The sequence below is a fragment of the Mus caroli genome, unplaced genomic scaffold (assembly GCF_978045245.1).
Source record: "Mus caroli unplaced genomic scaffold, Mus_caroli_1 scaffold_10, whole genome shotgun sequence".
Lineage (NCBI taxonomy): Eukaryota > Metazoa > Chordata > Mammalia > Rodentia > Muridae > Mus > Mus caroli.
In genome coordinates, this window is record NW_028227265.1 from 105131140 (window position 1) to 105152111 (window position 20972).

A 20972-nucleotide genomic window follows, 5' to 3' on the forward strand; every position below is an offset into this window, starting at 1 on the left:
GAACCATACTAGATTCAGTTTCTCTCTGCTGTATATAATTCTGTTTTCCCGGCACCATGTGTTGAAGATGCTATGTTTTCTCCAATGTGTATTTTTTGGCAACTCTGTCAAAAATCAGATGACCTTATTGTGTGTGTAGACTAGAGCACCCTGTGTCTGGGCCCTCTATTCTGTCCCATTAATCTCCATTCTGCTTTTGTGTCGGCACCGTGCTGTCCTTACTCCTGTGGCTCTGCAATGTGACTTGAAGCCACGCATGTTGATTCCTCTACAGGTATTTTGTTTGTGAAGGATTGCTTTGACTAGCTGGCATTCTCTGTGCTTTCATATGATCTCTAGGATTGACTTTTCTGTTTCTGTCACTGGAGCTTTGATTGGGATTGCATTGACTCTCCAGCTTGACTTTGGAAGGCTGTTTCCCAGCATGGTTCTTAGGACCCATGCACGGGCGGGCTTTCCATCTTACAGTGGCTTCAATTCCTTTCTTCAGTATTTTAAAGTTTTCACTATACACAACTTTCACATCATTGGTTAGGGTTATTGTAATGTAATGTATTTTATTTTATTTTTGAGGCTGTTGTTAATGACATCATTTTGTTTCTCTCGGTATGGTTGTTACTGGTATGTAGGAATGCTGCTGATTTTTGTATACTTATTTTGTATCCTGTCACTGATTTTTTTTTTTTTTTGTGCCTTGCTCTAGGGTCACATTTTCAAACATTGTTTATGAGAAAAAGGGGGTTCAACTGCTGAATAGGAAGCCTCTTTAGATAGTCTTTGCTATGGGGTGGGCACTGCAGGTTGTAATTGGGGACTTGTGTGTAGGGTAAACATACGCTGGCACAGCTACTATGGTTGTCTGGTGAATACATTCTCCTGACAGCGTTATCCCATGGTCTGGGTGGAAGCCACAGTCAGTGAGAGCAAGGGAGCAGTTACAAGCCTGTTTACTTGATGGCTAGTTGTTTCATACCTGGTTATCCCCATGGACATCTCCACGTTTGCTGCTGCTAACTTTCCTCTTTAACTCAGCCAACTTTGACTTCTCTTTCATTCTCACGTGCTTCCTTGAAATCATCGACCCCTCTTCCTGATCCCAAGGATGCCATTCTGACCTAGCATCTGTGGACTGGATTCTGGGAGAGCTCTGTTTCAGTCTTCCTGTTTAGCTAGCAGCAGTGCTGAGCCTGCTGATGTGAGTCAAAGGGCGTGTGTTGTTTGCTCTCAAGCTTAGTCACAGTAACTGTGTTTCATTCAAGAGCCATAGTTCGTCGTGGTCTCTTCCATCTTTGCTCAGTTTCTCATTCATTTTCTTACTCACTACTTCCCTGAAGGGCCACTGGCTTCCTTATCGATCCTAGGGCATGCCTCCTGTGCCTCAGAGTATTTGTTCATGGTTTTCTTTCTGTCTGTGATGGTCTATCTCCAGATTTCCAGTTTTGACTGACGTGTCATGATGTGTGAAGTCTTTGGATTGGCCAGCCTCCCATAATTCTTTGCTTCCATTTTCTCCAGACTGTCACCACCTTCTCTCATTCCAACTAAATTATCCACCAAAGTTTGCAGTCTGCTACATTCCCTCGTGTGACTTTCACAGGAATGGTTTCTGCCGTGTTCATGGTTCTGTCCCTTGAGCTGAGGAGAGTTCTGATGCACACAGATCTCCAGCATGTCCTGGCGTATGAGCGCACGCTTAGTAGGCTCAGCGGCTCCCACAGAGCTTCTAGAGCAGCGAGGAAACTGCAGAATGGGCTCTATTGCCCAGAACCTGTGGGGGAATTGTTCTTCCCTCAAGTCAGTTTCACCTTGGCATTACTTTTTAATTATATGTCTTTGTATACACATGCCTATCATACATACATATTATCAGTTATAGATATATGCACATAGTGGAGAAATAATACATGGTATATATGCATATATTATATGATACATAGATGCATATTATAAATAACATAGGTATGCTATGTACCTTATATCTATATACATATGTATGTATATATATATATATACACATATATATATGTAATTTAAAATCTGTAATGTGACTGGGTGGGGTTGGCATATGGCTTTAATTCAGCACTCAGGAGGTAGAGGTAGGTAGATCTTTGGGTCTGAGGACAATCAGGGCTACACAATAAGACTTTGTATTAAAAAAAAAGTAAAATTGATATTTACTGTTTTTGAGACAGTCTTTCTTTGTAGCCTAGGGTAGCCTCAGTTTCTCTCTCTTGCTCAGTTTCCTGAATGCTGAGATGGTGCACACTATACATACGGGGTGAAATTATGTTACTGTTGTCAGGCAGATTAACATATCCATTGTCCCACAGATTTACCTAGATTTCTTTGTTGTTTTTTTTTTCCTTCTTTCTTCGAGACAGGGTTTCTCTGTATAGCCCTGGCTGTCCTGGAACTCACTTTGTAGACCAGGCTGGCCTCGAACTCAGAAATCTGCCTGCCTCTGCCTCCCGAGTGCTGGGATTAAACGCTCGGCTCTTTTTGTGTCAGAAGAACCTAGAAACTATTCCAGTACCAAAATCCCATGTTTTCCAAGGTAGTGATGTCGGTGCTCATGTCGTGCATGGCCCCTGCACTGGCCAATCCTGCACGTCTGATGGCATCATCCTTTCACCTCTACCTCCCCATTTACTCCCCTCCAGCTGTCTTAGTTTCTACTCTTTGTTCATCTTTTTCTTTTCTTTTACAATTTCACATATGATTGAGGGTGTGTGATATTTTTCTCTTTTGTGTCTACCTCATTCTACTAATATAAAACCCTCTAGACTCATTCATCTTGTGGCAGATAGTGTGGGTCTCCTTTTCTGAGGCAGAAGAATATATGTGCACATACATGTATATGCGTGCACAAGCACACATGGCAGTAGAAGCACACACATGTGTAATGGGATGCATGCATGCATACTGTAGTACATTTACCTGTTTGTCCATTCACGAGCACTCAGGCTATTTCCAGGTCTTGGCTTCAGTGACTAACCCCGAACAAGAGAATCCAGATGTCTTTATGATGGTGAGCTCATTCCTCTCAGGTTTGCAGCAGAGGATGGACTTCTGGCATCTCTGTTAGTTTCCTTAGGAATACCTTGCTGTTTTCTGCTGGCTTTGCTTTTTTCACAGCCTTACCTGGACTTTTCTTTTAGGGTTTTGTAACAGCCACTGGAACAGGGCTAAGGGATGGATGGTCTGTGGTTTGCATAGCATTTCCTTGGTGAATTTCCTCTTCATGTAAGCTCTTGGGCATTTATTGTCTCCATCTGAAAATGTGCATTCATGGCCATTTTCTCATTTCTGAGGTATTTTCTAATATTGACTTTTCCTTATACATTTAGTTACTAACCCATTCTCAGATATATGGTTTGCAAATATTTCCTAAGAAGGAACTCTTCCCACATACTAAAGAATAAAATTGGATCTTTACGTTTTGTGCACATGATGCCAAAATGGATTAAAGACCTAGGCACACAAGACATAAAATGGGGAAATTTCTTAATATTGGCCTTAGCAATGATATTATACCCAGAGCTTAGGTTACCAGATAGAGAGATTGGTAGATAGACAGGTAGATGACTATCCCAGATAAAATTTTAACAAAATGTGGGTTTGTCAACAATTCCTGGCTTAGACATACATTTCCTACAGATTTTCAAAAGTAAAAATAATCAACAGGACTCCCTGGTAACATGTAGTTATTGCGTGTGTGGGTTGGGTGCACGGAAGAGTCCTCCTGTGAGCTCAGATGCTCCTCACATGTCCTGTCTGCTCCTCATGTGTTCCTCACACAGGAACAAAATGGGGTTGGTTTGAATGCTTTAATAATAAACCCAGAGTCACCAGTATTGGGACAGTGTCACAGTAAGGAAAGAAACCAAAACATCTCTCCTGGATGCCTTTCTACTCAGTGAGCTCAGATCTGGATTCTCTATTTCACGGTGTCTTCTGACATCCCTGACCATCTGTAGATTGTACAAATTTAAATCTGTGTCTACATGAATGCTGTCTTGTGAACATGTCCTTGTCTCTGTCCTCCTGGGTCTGTCTGAATGTATACGTGTGTGGTGTGTGTGTGAGCATATGTTTGTCCTTAACAAAGGATTTGCTCTGTGTTTATTGAACAGCATAGAAAGCAGCATGTAACAGAGTTTTAGAAGGGATAAAGTCGCTGACCCCAACTGACCCAGATAACAAGCAATATTACAAATACCACTGTTTATCTAATAGCATCTGTGTGTTCCATTCAGCGTTTATGGTGAATATTCACTTATAGGATTCAGGGGATAGAGAGAGACAGAGAGACATACCAAGAGAGGCAGAGAGAGACAGAGAGACAGAGACAGAAACCCAGAGACAGAGGGACACACACACATACCGCACACGTGCATGCACATGCATATCTCCCCCCTCCCCCCCAAGAGAGAGAGAGAAAGAGAGACAGAAAAAGCTATTCAAATCTATGAGCCCATGAGGCCATTCTCATTCAGAGCAGCACAGTGACTGTGGACAGTCTGGAATCACCCACTTGTGTTTTTCTCATGGCTCAGTCTGTGCCTGGGCAGGGAGGACAAGTCATGCTGTAGATCACAGGACTGGGAAGCACACAGTAGTTTCCAGCATTTGGAATGCAGCATTTTTGAGAAATAAAAGCTCAATTCTGAGTGAGACTAGGTGAGTTTTTAAGGTCCCTGTAGATTGAAAGGACTGATTTTGGTTCAGTGTATTAACAAATGATGTGCTTGAAAGATACTGTCATGGGGCACGGCACAGTGTAACTTTAATTCCTGTATTTATTAGAGGTAGATGTTCTCATCTTTGCCTGCTTTAGTTTATTTTCTGCTTTTTACAGTATTTACCTCTTATTGGTTAAAGATATGGCTAAGAGCTTTTTTTTTTTTTTTAAGATTAAAGCATGTACCACCATGCCAGTCTGACAGTCAGTATTCTTTTTTTTTTTTTTTTTTTTTTAAGATTTTATTTATTATATGTAAGTACACTTTAGCTGTCTTCAGACACTCCAGAAGAGGGCGCCAGATCTCGTTACGGATGGTTGTGAGCCACCATGTGGTTGCTGGGATTTGAACTCCGGACCTTCGGAAGAGCAGTCGGGTGCTCTTACCCACTGAGCCATCTCACCAGCCTGGCTAAGAGCTTTTAAAGACTGACTGTGATGTGAGATCTCTTTCTTACTATTTATTGTAGCGGGTCCAGAAACTTCAGCAGTTGCAGTGCGGAGGACTTTGAGAAGTTAACGTTGAATAAGGGAGGAAGCTGCCTGCTTAACATCCCGAAGCCCGACGAAGCCTACAGCGCGCCCTCCTGTGGTAATAAGCTGGTGGACCCTGGAGAGGAGTGTGACTGCGGCACACCGAAGGTCAGTCCAGTCTTCCAGAGAAGGCTGTGGGCTTCAGTGGTCAATGAGGCTGGCTCCTGTGTTGGGCACGTGTTTCTGGGACTGGTCAACTCCTGGGAGGTTAACTCTTGATGCCGTGACTTCATGCAAGCACTGTGGTCCCTTCTTTTTAAATTTTACTTATCCATCTCTTCTCTTTATTGTAGCTATTAGGTTGTTTGTTATTTTGTTAGGTTCCTTTATGTGTTTACCATTCTGGCCCTGCTATTAAAGATGTATTTGTTGAGCTGGATTCATTTACTAAGTGAGTCGCAGCTGACTAATCCTCCAGCATCTGTCAGTGTCTGCATTCTTCCTCCTCTAAGCACTTGTGTTAGTCAACTGTGGATCCCCAGCCGTGCCCACCTTCACTGTCACTGTTGTCCAGCCACGTTCCTCTCAGTGTACCCAGTGAACCTTCTCCCCTTGGGCTGCCATTAGATCTGGGACATATTTGTTCAGATGTGAGGCCCACTGTGTTAGTCTCAGTGTTTTTCCTTGCCTGACCACACTTGGTCTTGAAAGCCTGCCTGTATTCTAAGAGAAAATTGTTTCCTCGTCTTATGTGGTTGATGTATTCCATGATTTCTGTGAAGCCTCTGGAGTCTCCTGACCAACAGCTAGAGAGGAAATTTGTCCTGTGTAGAACTGGGGCGTTGTTAGGTAGTTTATGGCTCTTGGAGGGACCATTATCACCTCAAGAGTTAGCACTTATTTAAACTGTGTATCTGTACATGCACATAACATAAATGTTATATGTAATTTTAGGTAAGCATACAACAATACATCCCCTATGTCTTTTTCAAACACCCTCAGTGTGTATCTCCCACTCACTCTCTCACCTTCTCTCTACCCTCTGCATGCTGCCCTTTCCTTAAGTTTTCTCTGCGCATGTCCCCGGTGTCTAAGGCTGCAAAGCAGGCTTCCCTGCATGCACCTACCGGATGTGTGTCTTGGGATATATGTTCAGCTCTTTACATTTATTTGGTACTGAGTTCTGTCTTCTTTATCTTAGATATATATTATTTGTTAGATACTTGATTTGCAAATGTCATCTTAATAGTTCTCCTTCAATAATGTACAGAGTCTGAGAAGCACAGAACTTTGATTTTGATGAAAGTGGTGAAGTGATGATTTGTCACTTTGTCCTTTTATGGCTGATGCTTTGGCTGCTCCCACTTTGTACAGATTCTCCCCTGGGAGGTTTCTAGTTTTAGACTTTACATTTAGGTCCGTGAGCCATTTTCACTTAGTGGTGTGTGTGTGTGTGTGTGTGTGTGTGTGTGTGTGTGTGTGTGTTTGGAAGTATAGACTGTAGCTCATTTGTTATAATTTTTGCTATGTGATAGAAATGCTAATGACCCTGATTTGATAAATGTACCTGACTATATGAAATATTACAAGGTCTCATAGATGTGTAAATTTATTACATGTTAATGAAAAAGAACAGTTAATTTTAGAACGAAGTAATTGTAGGCAGATAAGAGGTTGTAGAATAGTGCATAGAACTCAATGTGCTCCCCTGCCCGTCCCCCCTAGTGGTGACAGCTTATAAGGCTGTGACACATTTATAGAACGTTAAGATTGCTGTTTTTGTATAGGTGTCTGTGAGTGGGAGGTTGGAGGTGAAATGTAACTGTCATGGAACAAAGCATGGTGACAGAAGCCAAGGAAACTGCTGCTCAGTATAGTGTGTGTGCTTAGCATGTGTACTTAGTGTGTACACGGCACTGAGGCCAGTCCTCACCTCCCATCCTGTAAGAAAAGGACTAGTTTGCCTATCCAGAGACAAGAGCCATCCCGTGGGTAGAGGGACCCCGAGCAGGGAGAGAAAGGCATCGATGGGTATTCATTTCTCTGTGGTGACTCAGAATTCATGTGTCAAACCTGTAACCTGCAGTGTAGCTGCACTTGGCACTGGCATCTCTGAGGACTAGGATGATGGAACCCTGATCTACTAGGGCCTTTAGTAACTTTCTCTCCAGTGCCAGCTAAGAGAGGGCAGGGCGCCCAGAGTTCTCTGTGGAACTGTCATCTTGCATTTCTAGCTTTCAGAACTGGGAGAAGATAGATGTCCATTCTGTAAGTCCTTCAGTCTTTGATATTTTATTATGGAGTTATCAACTGTCTTGTGAAATATGTTGAGACTTAAATACTTGCACTAGAGACTGACGTGTCTTTTTTTATTATTAATTTTAAAAATTATTTATGCCCAGGGAAGGAGGATGCCTAGGGGGTGGGGTGTGGGGAGGTGGGTGTGTCTTAAAGCACAGCCAGGAGAGCAGGCTGTGGCGAGGTCAGCTGAAATCACAGGGCAGAAGAAGAGCTTTCCTAATGCTGCTGCTCTCAGTGGCTGATTTATTTATCCGTGGTCTTTTTCTGTTTGCAGGAGTGTGAGGTGGACCCATGCTGTGAAGGAAGCACTTGTAAGCTCAAGTCATTTGCTGAGTGTGCATATGGCGACTGTTGTAAAGATTGCCAGGCAAGGACTTCTACCTATCAGGGGCAAATCAGAGAAGGAAAATGGATATCTGGAAATGCATCCTCTGAGAGCTCTGCATACCATTTTTATCAGAATGTATTTTATATTTCACCCACTTCTGTGCACTTAAACTGCACGTTTTATGATGAGGGCCCATTGAACTAGTTAGTTTTATGATGAGGGCCCATTGAACTAGTTAGTTTTGGGTGCTGGGGATTAAACCTCAGGCTTCCAGGGCTTCCTGCTTGCAGATAAACACTCTGCTGTGAGTTATGTGTCCATCTCTTATTTTTTTGATTCCCCTTTTCAAGTAACATATATCTGTTAAGGAAAACTAGAAAAATATCAAAGTATAGACTAGAAAATTAGGGGTTGGGAGTTAATTGATGAAGAGGATCTGAACTAGATCCCTAAAACCCTTTAGAAACAATCCCCACCCCTGTCCCCCAAACCATGGTGGCTTGTGCTGGTGATTCCAGCATAGACCCTGGAGCTCTCAGCCTGGTTTCCTGGCCTCATCTCTAACGCTCAGCTATGTTGGCCATCCCCCACCCCCAAACTCATTCACCGTGTGAACGCTGATTCCAGGAGTGCTGTCGTCCGCCTATCGGACTGCTTCTGCAGTGTTCCTTGTGTTTGTATTTAATTTGTGTTTTCTTTGGTTACCTGTGAGGCTTGTTTTTCATTTCATAATATGTTTGCATTGACTGTTTGGGGCTTTGTTCACTTTCGTGCTGGATGATTTAATGTTTGTCATTGGGACCTTTATATATACACCATGGTTCCAAATCTGATGGCTTTGTGGAAATTCTTCTGAGATTCCTGTCTGATTTGAACCTCATTACCTTAGTTCCTTCCAGGAGGCTCCATGTGCAGAGGGAAGACCAGTGAGTGTGATGTCCCTGAGTACTGCAATGGTTCCTCTCAGTTCTGCCCACCAGATGTCTTCATTCAGAATGGATATCCTTGCCAGAAGAGCAAAGCCTACTGCTACAATGGCATGTGCCAATATTATGACGCGCAGTGTCAGGTCATCTTTGGTTCAAGTAAGATATTTATAATCAATTGATTTGATTTTATCATCTGCTTGCTTAGGCTGTTTGTTTGTTTGTTTGTTTGTTTCAAGACAGGGTTTCTCTGTATAGCCCTGGCTGTCCTGGAACTCACTTTGTAGACCAGGCTGGCCTCGAACTCAGAAATCTACCTGCCCCTGCCTCCGGAGTGCTGGGATTAAAGGCATGCGCCACCACGCCTGGCTTGCCTTAGGCTTTTAAAGAAGGAATCAAACATTATTGATGAGGTTCTTTTATCTCCATTCTTCCTCCTCCTGTAGTAGTCATGGTCAGGAATTTTTATGTCTAATTTAGTGATTCAGTTGATGCTTTGTGTGGTCTCTCTCCCTCTTTCCACTTTGTATAACACACAGTGTCTTAGTCTTAGGTTTTCATTGCTGTGAAGACACACTGTGACTGAGAATCCTTATAAGAAATAGCATTTAATTGGGGGCTGGCTTACAGTTCAAAGGTTCAGTCCATTATTACCATGGCAGGAGCATGGGCGCATCCAGGCAGACATGACGCTGGAGAAGGACCTGGGAGTGCTACATCTTTTTCTTTTTTTTTGGTTTTTCGAGACAGGGTTTCTCTGTGTAGCCCTGGATGTCCTGGAACTCAATTTGTAGACCAGGCTGGCCTCGAACTCAGAAATCCGCCTGCCTCTGCCTCCCAAGTGCTGGGATTAAAGGCGTGCGCCACCACGCCCGGCCCTACATCTTTTTCTGATGCAAACAGGAGAAGACTGGCTTCCAGGGAGCTAGGCTAAGGGTCTAAAGCCATGCCCACAATGACACATTTCCTCCAACAAGGTCACAGCTACTCCAAGGCCACATCTCCTAATAGTGGCACTCCCTGAGCTAAGCATATTCAAACCATCACACACAGTGCATCTGTGTATGCACACACACAGAGAGCATATTCAACCCATCACACACAGTGCGTCTGTATTTGCACACACGCAGAGATTTGGGGACTGAGGACTGTTCCTAGAGCCTCACTTATGCCAAGCAAGCACACTATTGCTTTGCTATGTCCTCTCCCTCCAGGTTTCTAGTTGTGAGGCTGTAGGCTGCATAGGTCTAACATTTGCAGTCATCATTTAAAATGATGTCCTTATGGTCCATGTATACTGATACATTTCTATCACAGTCTATCAGGGTTAAGTGGACCCCGATTAGTTTCTCATTTGTGTGTATATGGAGTATGTCTTTGTGTGTGGGAGTGCATGTATCTTAGTGTATATGAGTGTGGATGCAGGCTAGTTGGCCCTTGAGCTTTTGGGGTTCTTCTGCCTTTACCTCGCTTTCCTCATAGGAGCACTGGACTTACAGATACGAACTGCTTTATGTGGGCTCTGGCGATTTGAACTCAGATCCTAACACTTTCATGACAAAGCACTTCACCCACTAAGCCATCTTCCCAGCTGCAAGTTTTCAGTTGTTATATTGATGAGTGTGTAGTATAAGCCCTCAGGGTTTTGTTTTGTTTTGTTTTGCTTAAGCTTTTCATCTTTATGAAAAGTATTCTATAGAGTAAAAAGTGAAAAATTTATATAATTTTACTTTAAAAATTAAAGTCAATTACTGCTCCATACTTTCATCCTTTGAAAAAATAACTTTTACCTTTTGCAGCTGATTTTTTGTTACTTGTTCTGTGTTTATATGTATATTCCCCTCCCCCCACTCCCAGGTCTTTAGATGGCCTCTATAATGCTACTCTTTTATTCTTATTTTTTTAGATTTATTTTATCTTCTGTGTATGAGTTTTGTCTGCAAGTATGTATGTGTACCCTGTATATGCCTGGTGCCTTTGGAAGTCAGAAGAAGGCATTGGATTCCTAGGAATTAGAGATAGGGATGGTTGTGAATCACCGTGTGGGTGCTGGGAATCAAACCCAGGTCCTCTTCGAGAGCAACAAGTGTTCCTAACCACTGATCCATCTCTCTAGTCCCTACTGTTTTTATTTTTATAGATGATAATTAATTTTTATTCTTTGTCTTCGTTCAACCCTGACAGCTCATGTCCATACACATGATCATTTTCTAGTCTTCTTTCTTCTTAGTAGAGTAATTGTAGTCTTCACAGCAGTGTTGAGTGCATTGCATGGCAGCTATGTTAATGCTGTTCTCTGAACTGTGCAGTACGGTAACATTGATTTTCTGCCATTCTCTTTCTCTCAAATAAAGGATTCTCATTCTTCCCCTTTCCTTCCATCCCACTGTATCCCTCCCTGTCTGCCTCCCTGCTTCTAGATTTGTCCCCTTTCAATGAGTTTGCAAAATTGCTAATAGTTAAAGTCTATTCTGATATTGTCTTGAAGTGGTTAGAGACATCAGCTGTTCTACTGATTTCAACCTGTTTAAAGAAATCTAAACTGGATGTCTCTGTTTGTCTTCAGTTTTGACTTGTTCTTTGTATTGTTGTGTACACACATGCACACACATACACACTCACAATGGATTGGCTCATGTAGCTCTGTAATCAGTAGAACTGATGGAGGACTCCTGTTCAGAAATGGCAGGTCAGGACCTAGAAGGAGCTGGTGTCCCTGGTCAGTTCCAGTGGTAGGAACATCATAGGTGTCTCAGCCTGGTGTCTGTTGGGAAAAATTCCCTCCTACTGGTCGTGGTTTGTTCTTTTCAAATGTGTAATCAATTGTTTAAAGCACCCATGAGTGCATCCTGCTGTATTCTCTCTATTCAGTTAAGTGTTAGCCTCATCTAAAAGTACTCTTACAAGTTCAGAGTCAAGTATATCTTACATCACATGGTGAAGGGATAAGAGAGGGAAGAAGACACGCACATTTCCTCACAGGTGTGGTCATAATGAAATGACATATGGATGACAGTTGTAGGCCTCAGGTTTGTAACTGCTCTGTGGTCATATCTCACACGTCAGCTGCTTTTTAGTCCACATTACATTGTTACACTGCCTGCTCTGTGTTCTCTTTGCCATCAATAAGTTCCTTAGATGGTTATAGCTCTCAACCTGGTGGAGTGACCCAAACATTCATTCCTGAAGGGCCTGGGCCACATGTAGCTTTGCTGGATTTGGCTGTTAGACAGGATGAGGTAAATACTTAGATAACTCCTGTATTTCATGCCTGCTCCTCTTGCTTCCATGTAGGGTTATGGATCTGTCATCTAGCCGCTTGCAAAAACCTTTCTCTGTTAGTTCAGAAACATGAAGAGCCCAACATAACTGAGTGTGTAGTATATGTTCCAGCCCAGTGGAGTCATTATTGTGGCATCTAGTGGAAGAATTTTCTCTTTGGACACTCAGATGAGAGCACGAAGTCACGGGTCCAGGAAGCATATTTTGTTAGTGAGTCATATTGCTAAGTGTTGCCACTCCCATTCGCACCCCTTAAGATCTGTCCAGGGGATTGTGGTTGTTGCTGTTGGACCTGATTTAGAGCATATGTAGCTTTTAGAAGAAAAGATGCTCCTGTCCATCAAATTAGTACTATCTGACTTGCACTGTAACTGAGTATCCAGTACATTTCTACTACTCTAACAAGCCATCTAATAAAAATAAAATACTGTACTTAGTGATATAGATAGGCCTGAAATCTAGGAGGATTGCAAGTTTAAGGCCTGCCAGGGCTACAGAGAGCTAGCCTATGCAACTTAGTAAAACCTTGTCTCAAACAGTAAACAAGTGTTAGGAGATAGCTCAGTGGTGGAACACTTGCCCAGTGTGTACAAGGCTTCAGTCACCGGTTCTTGAAGAAGTGGTGTATATGAGCCTGGGCACAAAGTGCTGTCTTTTCTGTGATGGAAAGGGAATAGTGTATGTAGCTGCCCTGGTACCCAGATGCTGGCTGATGCTCAGGAAAGGGTGCCATATCAGAGACTCAGTGGATTTGGGTGGCGGCAGAGGTGGCTGGGAAAAGAGGCTGCCTGCAGTTCCCAGAATGGGTTTTCCTTTCTGTTGAGTTTTGGCCCAAGCACCTCAATTGATCATAATCATGAACTCATCCATCTCCTTCCCAGCAAAGTGAACCACAAAATGTTCTATGGGGTTGTTGCAGAGAGAGCATTGCCACTGTCCACTTTTGGGTGATGCTTCTACATGCTCAGAGCCATCTGTGAGATGCTTTGTTCTTCTCTTCCCGTGTCAACTCTTGGTAGGATTCCAGAGTGCTCGTAGATGCTAGACAAGGGCTTGGGAAACTGTGGATGTGGACTTATGGTCCCTCAGCTGTCTTCATTTTGGGTCTCATGGTGCCGGTGAGTTCCCACCCCCTGCACCCGTATGTTTTGGAGTCGGCTGCGTATGACTGAGTCCTGCTTTCAGCACATTTACCCAAGTTGCAGTGGCTGATGATTGGCACTGAGGATTTCTACAGAAAGCCTTCCTAGAATCCTATCTTCCCACCAGTCTCTCCTTTATCCTTGAGTCAGCAGCAGCAGCAAACACATTCGACTCCATCCCTCCCTGTATATCGTCTGGGAAATCTGTAACTTTCCCTGTTGCTCTGACTTGGCTGGGAACACTGTGTGGCATTTTTTCTGGGCAGGATTATGGATATCTCTCCTCCTGCTCACTGCTTCCCTCTGCTGTGCTGCCTCCGTTCACTCACATCCACCTTCTTTAAAGCTAACTGAGCCTTCTGATTCAGGAGGGAGGAAGGACTGACGATTTGACTAGGAAATACTAACAAAGTCCTTAGGGAGGGAAGAATGAAGGTGATACTAAAAATGTAAGAAAATGAGTGTGGATTATCCCTTTGTCACACGGAGTAGGTCTCACTGTATTTATCTAATGTAAGCATCCACGTACAATAAAAACATGCGGTGGTCTGTGCTGTAACTGAGAGTGCTGGGTATGTGAGAGCAGACAGTGTGTGCCTGCAAGCTGTGACTTACTGCACGAGCTAGTTACTATTGCTTGGCTGTGATCATGGGAGAAGAGTTCAAGGGAGACACACTTTGGCTTCTGGTTTCGGAGAGGTTCAGTCCATGTTTGCTCAGCCCCGTGAGCATATGAAGAACACCATAGCGATGGGACTGTGTGGCAGAGAGGCCTCTCTACCTCATGTTGGATAGAGATGGGAAGAGAAGGGTTCATGAGAGGACAGAGGCAAGAGCTTCCAGGGCACATTAACCCCTCTCCAGCTCCCACTGACCTGCCCTCCAGCTAGATTCCCTCCCCTCTCTGTTTCCCAATAATCGTATCACATTATGAACTCATCAGTGATTGATCATCTAGAAGATCAGATCCCTGGACACACCTCAGGCATTCTCAGGCAGGCTATAATCTGTGTCTTTCTCAGTGCAATCAAGTCAACAGTGCTAACCATCTGGCTGTACATAGTTCCTAATTGTAGTAATCATGTAATGGTATTTGTTATAGAGTCTGAGTGCTTAGATCTGGGCCTTTATGTGCAATCTGAGTTATGAAGTGTAGACCAGAAGCGCTGTATGTGTAAGGCTGAACATTTAGAAGTGTGCAGTGGCTCCTACAAGTGTGTGAGGATCATATGGACTACTTCTGACTAAAGTTACCATCACTTTTTTCTCTCTTAAATGTTGACTATTGCAGAAGCTAAGGCTGCCCCAAGAGATTGCTTCATTGAAGTCAATTCTAAAGGTGACAGATTTGGCAACTGTGGTTTCTCTGGCAGTGAGTACAAGAAGTGTGCCACTGGGTAAGTGGGGACAAGGGTGAGGAGGGCTATGAGCAAGGGAGCGGGGGTCCCTGAAGTCCTCTGTACCTGCTCCTGGGACTGTGGCCTTCCTCCTGCTTCAAGTGCTTACAGCCTCATATGCAACATGCACAGCAGGCTTCAGGGGGATGTGCTGGGAGCAAGCGGGGAAGTGATTCATTTACGTGCATGCACATTGTGGATCTAGTGGGCTTAGAACCTTGTTTTGTTTATCTGTGACCTGCAGGAAGATTCCTGAGTGAATATGCCCTCTTTTCTTCGCACACTCTTTTCTTCAGTAAAACATTCTCTGACTCGGTTGTATATACAGAGCATCTGCAGTACTAATTGGGCCTCTCGTTATGTCTTTGTCAGCCTTATAGGAATTTAAAAGGATGAAGTAAATCTTTTATTTTTATTTTTGTAGGCTGGTGAGATGGCTTACAGGTTAAAGTACTTCTTATTACCAAACCTGACAACTTGAGTTTGATCTCTGATTCTAGCAAGTTGTCCTCTAGCCTACCTGTGTAGGGATGTGTGTGCAGGGAATACATGCATATAAATGAATAAACTTATGTAAAATAGGTAAAGTAGTTAATAATAAATCAACGCAAGAACACATAATCCCACGAGTCTCCCTGTTTTGTGTTTGCCCTCGGCATGTCCCCACACTGCTATTTTACTCAGTGGGGGTGACTCTGAGGTACTATGTGCTGCCAGTGGTGGAGCTCAGTGGCTTGTGGTGTTGGCTAAGCATCATCATTACTGCTGTGGCATGTGTTGTCTTCTTGCTCCTCAACTCTGTGGGAGTGTTCAGTCCCACTGACTGCCTTAGTTACTGTTCTATTGGTATGAAGAGACACCATCACCACGGCAGCTTGTAAAAGAAAGAATTTATTGGGGCTTACAGTTTCAGAGGGTGAGTCCATACTCATCAGAGCAGGGAGCATGGCAGCAGGCAGGCATGGGGCTGGAGCAGTAGCCGAGAGCTTACATCTAAATGACAGGGAAAGTGAGACTGGATCTCACATTTGATTTTGAGATCTCACAGCCCACCCATGGTGACACACCTCCTCCAATAAGGCCACACCCCCAACTAAAGCCCCAGTCCTTTTCAAACGGTTCCACAAGCTAGGAACCAGGCATTCAAATACATGAGTGTATGGGGGCCTTTCTCATTCACACCATCTCACTGACTGACCATTTTCTTTCCCCTTAGCTTTGTGAAGAATGTCCCTCTTCATAAACTCATTTTTGCTTCTTTCCCACATCTCTTCCTTTCATAAGCCATCTCTGAGGTCCTTCAGCTATGCTAGCGTCCTTGGGACATTTTGCACAGCATCTCTGAACATGCAGTTTCTTCACTGCCTGGCCAATCCTGGTCATCCTTCAAACTTGAGTTCCAGTGACTTTCTTAAGTCAGACTTCTCCCTCTTTCCTAACAACAGTGTATACACTTCACAGTGTTCCGAGTGCCAGGTGCCTCTTTCATAAACGTGACATGCTCTGTTTTCATCATTGTTCATAGATGTCCTATCATTGCTCAGTTGCTGAGAAGAGACACCATGACAACAGTGTCAGGGGTGTAGTCGGTTATCATCATGGAACACATCATGCCTCCAGAGCAGTAGCTGAGAGCTACAACCTGATCTGTGGACAGTGAGACAGACACTGGGCTTGGCATAGGCTTGTGAAACCTCAAAACCCAGCCCAAGTGACTCTTTCTCCAGCAAGGCCCCATGTCTTAATCCTTCTAATCCTTACAAATAGTGCCACTCCCTGGTGACTAGCATTTGAGCATCTGAGTCTCGGGTCCAGTGTTACTCAAACCACTACAATATCATTTTCTAATGTTCTGCTTCTTCCTCACATCTCCTCCTCTTCCTTTCATTAGCCATCTCTGTGAGGCTATGATTTCTCTATTGACTCATGAGTCATTGAAAGTTAATTGATTAATTTCTAAAATTGCTTTCTTGTTTAATTTTACCAAGAAGACTTGGAAGTGGGAGCTGCTCTGTCTATAAGGTGCTTACTGTGCAGTGAGGAGGGGTAGGAATAGAGAAGGAAACACCTTTGTACTGCTTGCAATCCCACCTGGTGACTGCATGGTAGCCACAGCTCCCCTCTTCTCGCCCTGCTAGATTTAAGGAGAGCCGTATCGACTTTCCATTGAGATTCCCTCCAGCCAAGAAACAGCCTCCATGTCTACATATAAACATAAAAACTTCTTCCTATGGCCCACTGGAGGCATTTTGTATTTACAGTGTTTGTCTTGTCCGGTAGGAACGCGCTGTGTGGTAAGCTTCAGTGCGAGAATGTACAGGACATGCCGGTGTTTGGAATAGTACCAGCTATCATTCAGACACCCAGTCGAGGCACCAAATGCTGGGGTGTGGATTTCCAGCTTGGTTCCGATGTTCCAGACCCAGGGATGGTGAATGAAGGCACCAAATGTGATGCTGGCAAGGTAACCTAAATATTTTCTGTTTGCAAGCAAAACAACTGTAAAAATCAACACACAAAGTTGGTGGCTGGCCTCTTCCTGGAAAAAAACCCCTAGATCTGTGGTAGCGATTTTAGAAAATCCAAAGCTACCGGGAAGGGACTTGACAACTACTCGTAGTCATGCCCCCTGTGTTTCTTCACAGGGATCCTCTGATGTCTTCCATGTTGGAATCGGCTGTATATATTTCTTGTCCTATGTATGGGCTGTCATTTGTTAGCCAGGTACCCTTCCTGGGAAACCTAGGTGATTTCCACTGTTCGTGGGGGTGGGAGCTGGAGTCCCTGGGCTTTGTGTTTGTTTGTGCCTCTGGGTCAGTAAGGTTGTGGTGTTTGTCCCACCCAGGGTGTGGCAGCCCATGGCTTCCAGCCCTGCTTCTGTATGAGTGGATAATCAGGGCCTAAGGATTGCTGTGACAGAAAAAGGCTCTCCAGATTTAAACACGCCCTCTTTTCTCAAGACTCAGAGAGAGAGAGAGAGAGAGAGAGAGAGAGAGAGAGAGAGAGAGAGAGAGAGAGAGAGAGAGAGAGTATGTGTGTCTGTGGGGGTGGGAGAGGGAAGGAGGGAGAATGAGAATTTCTGTTTGATTGGGACTTTGAGCATACCTCCTTAAGTGTTTGAAATGCAACCGCCGTGGTTAATGAGCTGACTGTGTGACACTTTTAGATGCATAATCTGAATGTGTTTGCAAGGAATATGCTCTGATAGCATGTAGTATTTGGTAACTATATATTCAAGTCTTTCAAATTCTTAATGTGTTAAAGCCTTAGAGACAGAAGTCGTTTAGTCCACAGTCCTGTCCTGTTTTAACTTCTCAAGGAAATTTCTTTTGCACCAGGAATGCTGCATTTGTATTGGTTTCTTGGCAATTATATTTTAATTGTAGATGACATCTTTTATTAATTTAAATGCACATTTGCTCTATTTTAATGTTTTTGTGTTAAATTTTCCTTTAGTTGATATAGTTGCTTCCTCGTTCATGGTTAAATTGTTTGACAGGGTTAAAAACTGTAAAATGAAACTTCAGCGGCATTTTGTCTCAAGTGTGCCTCCAATAGCTAGATGTTATTTTTCTCTGTAAGTTTTTCCTCCATTGGAAGTTTGTCTATATAGAAGTATTACATTTTAGTTATCAAAAATTTTGTGCAAAGCAAAAATGGATACTCAAGGCATTCCTTTTCCTTGCTTACCTCCTAGGTGAGTCACATCAGCTCTGTCATTTCTGCGTTTCTGCGCAGTTCTCTCTGGGCATTTACAAACCTCTGCACTCTGAGAAAAGAAAGCCACATTGAACTTTTAGTAAATGTCTGCAGTGTGGCTACTTATAGCACATCCCAGATCCCTCAGGTCCACAGCGAAGCTTCCTTTACTCCATCTTAGGTACAACAATTGCTTAACCACACACTGGAGACTTCCTGATCTGTACTTTGTTTGTTTAGCTAGTTGACACGTCTGTAGGATAGTTTGCTACAAGAGGGGTCTTTTTTAAAATTAAGGGACATGTAAACTTATTACTTAAGTTTCCCTTTTGCATATACATATTTAAATTTTGATGGGGACTGCCAACTTCTTTTTTTGTAATGTGGTAACATTTTACATTTCACTAATAGTATGTGAGGTGTCTTAATTTATGACAACATTTTTGCTTAATGTCAGTTCTTTTTTAAAAAAGTGTTTTAAAATTAGTTTAGAAAGCAGGCTTGCAAGTGGCTTCTTCATACATCCTTCATTTTTGTCAGTTCTTACTCTTCCCCTCTTGCCTCCATCCCTGTCTGAGCCCTGCCCACCTCCATCTTTGTCCCAGCGCTCCCTGTTTTCCTTTCTCTAGCTACACATCACAGGTATTCTACCCTTCCCACCTTAAGGCATCGTCTCTTCCTGCCATGGTCCTTCCTCACATCTGGTTCACTGATGAATCTACAGCTCTGACAGTGTGGTGCACATAGCAGAACAGGCAGCATTTGTCTTGGGGACAGGGTCACCTGCACAGAGTGTTTTCTAGTTCCATCCATTCGGCCACAGACTTCCTTTCTCTTTACAGCTAAACAGAATCGAGTTCTTCCTTGGCCTGTGGAGTCACTGCTGCCCATTACAGAGTAACTCTACTTAAACTCTGTCTATACATATACATCTCAGGAAGCATCTAAGTGGCATCTGACTTTCAGAAGGCCTTTAGCGTTCGTTATCCCTCACGACTCTTCTACCCTGTCTCCCCCCCACATTCTATTAGCCCTTCCTGATCCCTATGCCCTCTTCCCACTTCGTATCACAACATTCTAGTTCCTCTCCCTTGAGACACACCCCACCCCCACCATGTCTCCTTACTGATTTCCTGATCTTTATGGGTATTCCAAATCCAATACACCTGTCTAAAGTGTCAAAGCAGGAATCCACATATGAGAGATGACATACGATCTCTGTCTGTCTGGGTCCTGGTTACCTCACCCGGGAAGATTGCTTCTAGCCTCATCTGTTTACCTGCAGACTTCATGATTACATTTTCCTTAACAGCTGAATTCCACTATGTAAATGTATCTTATTTTCATTAGTCGGTTATCAGAGTATGGACTTGTAGGCTGTTTCCGTTTCCTGGCTGTTATGGGTAAAGGAGCAGTGAATACAGATAAACAAGTGTCTCTGTATTAGGATAGAGTCCTGTGGATCTGTGCCCAAGAGCTGGATCGTGGGGTAGAGCTGTTTCTAGCTTTTGAGGCTCCTCCACACTGGTTTCCACAGTTTGCATTTCCCCCAGCAGTGAATAATTCCTCTTTCTCCACATACGTGCCAACATTTGCTGTCATTGTTTTACTCTTAGCCATTCTTTTACTTTTTTAGAGATGCCTTTTTTTTTTCATTAGTTAATTTATTGACTTTGCATCCTGATTGCACCCCCTGCTTCTCATCTGCCTGTGTCACAATCCTGCTCGCCCATTTCCCATCCCCTTGTGCTTTGATAAAAGGAGAACCTCCACCATGGGACCCACCCCAAGTGTAGCACATCCGTTTGTAGCAGGACCAAGCAGATCCTCTTAAAGTGAAGCAGGACAAGGCAGCCCAGCTTGGGTAAAGGGACCCATAGGCAGGCAACAGACTCAAGATGGCTCCCACTCTAATTTTTAGGGTACCCACATGAAGATCAAGGTGCATGTCTGGAACATATGTGTAAGGTGCCTAGGTCCCTCTAACGCATGGTCATGTTTTGTTTTTTCAGTTTCTGTGAGCTCCCATGGGCTCATGTTACTTGACTCCATAGGGGTTCTTGACTCCTATGACTCTACCAATCATCCCCCCACTCTCCCACATGACTCCCTGAGCTCTGTGGGTATCTACATCTATTATTATTATTAAATTTTTTATCTTTTATTGGTTATTTTATTTGTTTACATTTCAAATGTTGCCCCCTTTCCAGTTTCCCCTCTGCAAACCTCCTATCCCATTCCCCCACCCCCTGCCTCTATGAGGGTGCTCCCCCACCCACTCACTCCCACCTCTCTACCCTAGCATCCCCCTATGCTGGGGTATTGAGCCTTCACAGGACCAAGGGCCTCCCCTCCTATTGATGCCCGATAAGGCAATCTTCTGCTATATCTGCAGTATCCTTGGTTGGTGGTTTAGTCCCTGGGAACACTGAGGGGTCTGGTTGGTTGATATTGTTGTTTTTCACATTGTTGTGAAGGGGGTTGCAATCTCCTTCAGCGTCTTCAGTCCTTCCCCTAACTCTTCCAAAAAAAGTAGCTTGATATTTTACTATATCAACTATGATATAACAATTTCAGAGAGAATTTTTAATCTATTTCAATATTTTTATTTATTTTATATCTGTTATGAGCTAGAATTTCAAGAACTTTATAAAATTATAATGATTAGTTCCCATTTGTAGT

General features: G+C 43.5%; 1 protein-coding gene across 1 annotated transcript in view; it reads left to right on the forward strand.

The window, feature by feature from the left end:
- Adam9 (ADAM metallopeptidase domain 9) overlaps nucleotides 1–20972 on the forward strand; it is a 67547-nt gene that overhangs the window by 29054 nt on the left and 17521 nt on the right. Inside the window, exons 12-16 of the mRNA XM_021170458.2 lie at nucleotides 5212–5383; nucleotides 7791–7883; nucleotides 8734–8929; nucleotides 14486–14591; nucleotides 16872–17055. Coding sequence (XP_021026117.1) covers nucleotides 5212–5383; nucleotides 7791–7883; nucleotides 8734–8929; nucleotides 14486–14591; nucleotides 16872–17055 — 751 coding nt within the window. The remainder of the gene's footprint in view (nucleotides 1–5211; nucleotides 5384–7790; nucleotides 7884–8733; nucleotides 8930–14485; nucleotides 14592–16871; nucleotides 17056–20972) is intronic.